Source organism: Brienomyrus brachyistius, unplaced genomic scaffold, assembly GCF_023856365.1.
Source record: "Brienomyrus brachyistius isolate T26 unplaced genomic scaffold, BBRACH_0.4 scaffold33, whole genome shotgun sequence".
NCBI classification, from domain to species: domain Eukaryota; kingdom Metazoa; phylum Chordata; class Actinopteri; order Osteoglossiformes; family Mormyridae; genus Brienomyrus; species Brienomyrus brachyistius.
Genome location: NW_026042308.1, coordinates 433231 through 439159, shown reverse-complemented (window position 1 = coordinate 439159; position 5929 = coordinate 433231). Strand labels below are relative to the sequence as shown.

The following is a 5929-nucleotide window of genomic DNA, read 5'->3' as shown; positions in this document are numbered from 1 at the left end:
ATTCATGGAGATTGGAGTTATTGTATAAGCTGCAGTCATAAGTTTTATTTCTTTAACTCCTCTTGAATTATCACGGCCAATGAGGTATGAGATTTTATGTCCAATTTGCAAGTTAATGGCGTGAGCGAGCTGTATTCTTGTTTGTCTTTGGTTATTTTTAGGAGGATGCCTGTGTTTTTGCCGATTAATTTTATGATTTATGTGCTTTTTTTATCTAGTTCTCATGGCATGCCTGACCGGATGGATATGCGAATAAATGCCCGTGATCAGAGATCAACTTGTGTTCGTGATTGAGGGCAGTTACAAGTGGAAGTGGGGGGGCTCATAGGAAAGTTACGCATCATCATCGTCATCATCATCATCGTCATCATCATCATCCATCCATCCATCCATTTTCCAAACCGCTTATCCTACTGGGTCACGGGCGTCTGGAGCCTATCCCGGAAGCAATGGGCACGAGGCAGGGAACAACCCAGGATGGGGGGCCAGCCTATCGCAGGGCACACTCACACACCATTCACTCTTACACATGCACACCTATGGGCAATTTAGCAATTCCAATTAGCCTCAGCATGTTTTTGGGCTGTGGGGGGAAACCGGAGTACCTGGAGGAAACCCCACGACGACATGGGGAGAACATGCAAACTCCACACACATGTGACACAGGCGGAGATTCGAACCCGGGTCCCAGAGGTGTGAGGCAACAGTGCTAACCACTGCAGGACCATGCCGCCTGTTGTATGAGTAATATAATGTAAAAATTAAATTCTATTTTATGTCCTTCATAAAGTACAAAAGGCAAGCATATCACACAGGTAAAACACCCACATTAAAAAAATGTTTTTATGAAAGTCTGTAACAGTAGAGTGAAGGAACTGACCAGTGGCTGGGCTACTGATATATGGTATGATGATGACCATTGAATGTTTCTCAACTTCTTAACCGTAAAAAAACACACCACTTCCAGAGATGATATATATATATATATATATATATTATTTATTTAAAATGTAATGTTTCCTGGGGGCTGGGGAGGGCACCTGCAGGAGAGAGACAGATATTGATCATGTAAACATCCTTCAGCAGTGCAGTAGTCATACTTCACATTTTTTTTTTGGGATTGTTGGGGGGGGGGGGGGCACATGCAGCCATGGTACCTAAGCTCTGCTCAAGTGAGATCTGAGTTACAGGGAAAGGTCCATAGACCTTGTTTATATGCTGCTGTTCCACAGACTTCCAGTAGGGGCTCCATGTGAGGAAAGAGCGAGGGCTATGCTCTCTCTCAAGTACACACAGAGTCACAGAGTAGGTCAAAGAAGCGAAAACAAAGTACCATACCTGAGTTGTTGTCACTGAACACGAAGTCCCGGTTTGCTCCAAACTACAGGTGAGAAAGGCCCTCCTCTAAACTGGCCTCTCTCATGCGGGACGGGGGCCGTAAGGTGGCGTGGACCTCAGGAGCAGCGTGCAGCAGTATGAGCAGCCATGCCTGTGCCAGCAGCACCACTGCCTGTACCCGGTTATCCCATGTTGGGGGCAGGCCAAGCGCCGCGTTACCATACAGGCAGAAGGTGATCCAGGCCACCCACAGCAGGACTGAGGCCAGGCAGGTGATGAGCAGCCACATGGTCCTGCACCTCCACCGAGGCTGCTGCCTCCACAGACTGCAGGCCGCCCCCACCAGTGCTGCCAGGAGCAGGACCAGCACATACGTGGTGGCCAGCGCAAAGTCCAGCGGCTGGTAATCACAGGCTGGCTGGCACGTGGACATCGTGGCTAGAAGGATCCACTCCGGATCCAACACGGCCAAGGCCACCGCCAGCCCCATCAGTTGACCTGTGCTGGGGCTATGAGCACCTTGTCCCAACCGGCGCAGTCGCAGACCCTGGAACACTAGGCAGGTGTTGCAGACAGCAAGCAACACCCCCCTCAGGACACGCCGGGCGAAGCAGAGGCTCTCTTGGTGCTCAGCGATGTATCCCAGGCTGAAGCCACAGAGCCCAAATATGGCAGCGAGCAGCAGGAGTAGCGGCGCCACCCCGCTGCGCTCCTCAGCCTCTGTGATCTTCCGCAGGCGACACAGTACCACCAGGAGCAGGATCAGCGAGGCGAGGGCCGCCGCCGCTGCCGCCACCACCACCACCAAGCCCCACACCGCATCCAGCTCACACAAGGCCGTGTAGGGCCTTGTCAGAATGGAGCCGGATCCACAAGGCGAAGCTTCGTCCCATGAAGAGCTGCCCCCCACCAGGGACAGGACGAGGAAGGTGAAGAGATTGATAGAGGGAGCCATCACTGGCAGGGAGAGAGAAAGGAATCATTTAATGGGTTGAAGAAGTATTAGTCCATTAAACGCAATGTAGCCTGCTGCTGTGCAGGACACATCACAGGCGACACGCTGAGCATGCTGACAACTGAGCAATGGACTTCTACAGTGTGAGACAATATGCACTTTCTTAAAAAGCAGTAATCAATGCCATGTCAACCAGCTGAACAACTTCACAAGTAAATCGGCACATTATATAGGCCACCATCGTTATAAAAATTAATTATTATTTAAATTCAGGGGTCTCAAACAAATTACTGTATCTGGCCGGCCGATATCAGAGAAAAATTAAAACCATGTAATGTCATTCCAGCGCAATTGACACCCGCCAGTCTGCACGTTTTGCGGTCGGTAGTTTAGCATCTCCCAGCGTTTTTTTTAGTTTAAGACCTTTGATCTAAGTGAAGTATACATTTTGAAGGGGAGGCCTTACCTTCACTGTCAATGTCTTTCAGCTTCACTTGCTCTTACAACACGTACGATGCACTCACGAATCGTTTGTGTTTGCTTCTCCCTTATCAAACAGATTATTTATAAGCGGTGCAACATGACGTAGTACTGCATTTTTACGTAATGGAACGCCTAACGCTCTAAATAGGGTGGGGGCAGGGAGGGGGCATTAACTGTCATCCTTTTTGTGTTTACTTTTGAAAAATTGAGATATAACCTTTAAAAAGCACGGATATAATGTAAAAAACTTTTTAAAAAATAAATACAAATAAAAACGAGCAAATGCATTCAATCTCATTTCTTGTAGCTAGTGCTGGAAACTTTGGTGGACACCAATAACGATATATTTTTGTCCAGTAATATTACCAATACCTATGGTTTATCCAAACCCATGCAGCGCTCTAAGAAACTCCAGCTTCTGCGATTCCCCCTGCAGACCGCTACGGCTGATACAAAGACAAATGCGCAAAAGATGCTAGTAAGATACAGAGATTGGTCATTGGTTAATATTATATAAATACGCAATTAATAATATGACAAGTGGCAGTATTGCTACACGATTAAATAAACGACAAAAACAATAATAATGACTGATAAGTCATAACGCGTTTTTTTCTTTGATGGTGATAACATGTACATGCAGTACACCGATACCGAAATAAGAGAATTAATGCTATTAGCAGAAAATTATTACTGGAGACATAATTGTTAGGACACCCTCGGCAGGGAAACGCGGACCCAGGAATGCGGAACAGAGCGATCTTTATTAGATCGAGCAGGTAACAGGCTTTCAATGGGCCAGGCAAGAAGAATGGTCGGGGACAGAAGGTAGATTCGGTAGCCGGGGAGATCCAGTCCAACAGGCAGGCACAGGACACGGAGACGAAGGGAAGGGGAGACGAGAGATCCTGGGGCTGGCAGGGAAGGCAGGACGGGAGGTTCAGGGACGAGGGCTGCTCTGGGAAAGGAAGGCAGGCAAGGTAAGGAACGAGGGAATGACACTGGACAAGCAAGCGCTCGATATAGAAATGAAACATTGGCAATACTTCGCAACCCCCGTTGCGTGTGCTGTCCCTTTGTAGTCTCCCGTATGCAGGCTTAATTGATGACATCCGCCGATGTACGTGACAATAGTTATGTTTCTTCCCGTTTGCAATCAAAGTGTGAGCTTCGGGCGTGACGTTAAGCGGAATCCCAGACCGATTGTATAAAAACGCAACAGGCTTCATTTGAGACTGTATAGGCTTCTGAATTTTTCGTATAGGCTTAATTTGAGTCTGTTTTCAAAGTAAATTAAAAAAATATAGATAACTGATATGTTATCAGTTAATTTTTCAAATATTCTCATTAAAGTGCTTCTGTTGAGAGGGCTTAAATTACGAAAATGTTAACATTGTTCAGTTATTTTTATGTCCAGTGTTGTGGAGTAGCTAACTAAAATAATCGACGCTACTAACTTTACTTCTTTCAGTAGCTTATCGGTAGAGCAAATACTTTTAAAACGCTGTAGCTTTTCCAGTAACTATTTTTTTCCTTTTTTTTACAAATAGCGATATAGCAGCGACATCGTCAAAAATATTACAGGTCGTCGATCGCTGTCAAAAAATATATTTTCATTTCAACATTATTTTCCGCGTTTTTTAATTCATTTGGTTTTTGATGTAGTTAGCATCTCCCTAGCACGGCCACACAATAGCAAAGACATAAACTTAATTTTCAGAGAATCATCTCACCTGTTTACCTCAGCCGCCAGATCAAATTGTTCCGACCAGTCAGACCACTCACGCCCCACACCATTAAAAGTTTCCGGTATAAATATTGGGTGAGCAGGCAGGGCCACCGGGAGATTGAGAAAACACTCTCTAGACGTAACAGGACAATCAGCGCCCTCATAATTAGGAGATTGTACACTATCCTCGGCCTCCGACATGTTAAAGCCAATTCTAGATTTCTAAACGGGAAAACCACAAAGGAAAGAAATGATCCCACCGCTGCCACCAGTGCAACTAACCTAAACTAGCGTCAGAGGCTGTGAAAGGAGAACAGATCACCACCAGATTGCAGCTAAAAGTACAAAGATACTTTTATTCAGTACAATTCATGCAGCGACCCGTTGGGTCGGATCTGGATTCACAAAGAGTTTGGTCCCGCTTTCTCCCCGTAGCACACCACCCCTTTTTAAGCGTGTGTTAACCCACGCTACCACACAGTAAATCCCGCACCACACAACATCCCTATTAGGGCACGGCACACCAATAGCACTGCAATGCACAGTAATCCCCACACTTCGGGCACAGGCAAGCGTTACAGGACCAGAACCGCCTACTGTATATAGTCCTGTCCCGACCCTAAGCGGTTACACTGCGCATTTAAACCACACGTAACACACATACAATAAAGACATAGTTAAAACAGAACACCCCCTCCCCCCCGGGGATCAGGACCCTCCCTCGGGGAAGGAACAATCACACCGGTCCGTCACCTAGAACGTCCCACGGAAAGGGAATCCCACCCCCCCACCGCCAATCCGTCTCTATGAGGGTGCCGCTACTCCCGTCTATCAACCACCCCGTCTAAGCAGTGGTCATAGCCTCCTACCCCCACCGTCCTGACTGTCCTCGCCCTACCGCACCGGGAACTGTCCCTACCACCCACTCTCTAGCTTCACCGCCGGCTGCCCTAAACGGCATACGAGCGGCACCTCCCCCGGGACCCAACGCGTACGGTGCCTACCAGACCATATCTCCCTAATGGGCCTCCCACTCCCTCTCTTAACCCCAGATCCCTCACAACCCAGGTGTAGCCACTTAATTAACTATTACCTTCCACGCCCATCCCTCACCCTCCACATGCACACATATCATCATTACACAGTATTTGAGGGATGGAGGGATGAGAAGAGTGGGATAGAGGGAAATATAAGGAGAAGGAGGTTCCTCGGAGCTCCGAGATGTGTTTGGCTGTAATAAATCTGGAATATAGCTATAATATAGCTATATGACATAGTTTTTGATAACACCAGCATTTATTTTTTAGGTTTGTCGAGCTCCGTCAAAACAGTTGAATTAGAATGAGCCCATTATGTAACTGGAACCACTCCCACATGTAAACACAGTGACGCGCTACAGCGTTGGTTTGTTGTCTGAGGCTATG

At 47.1% G+C, this 5929-nt stretch overlaps 1 protein-coding gene across 1 annotated transcript; it reads right to left on the bottom strand.

The window, feature by feature from the left end:
* Positions 1-977: 977 nt before the first annotated feature.
* On the bottom strand, positions 978-3170 carry LOC125721486 (G-protein coupled receptor family C group 5 member B-like). The gene is made up of 4 exons (XM_048997430.1): positions 3149-3170; positions 2760-2840; positions 1339-2295; positions 978-1040 (listed from the first exon to the last, which is right to left on the bottom strand). The coding sequence occupies exon 3, from the start codon at positions 2291-2293 to the stop codon at positions 1382-1384; it is 912 nt and encodes a 303-aa protein (XP_048853387.1). The 5' UTR covers positions 2294-2295; positions 2760-2840; positions 3149-3170; the 3' UTR covers positions 978-1040; positions 1339-1381.
* Between the last annotated feature and the right edge of the window lie 2759 nt (positions 3171-5929).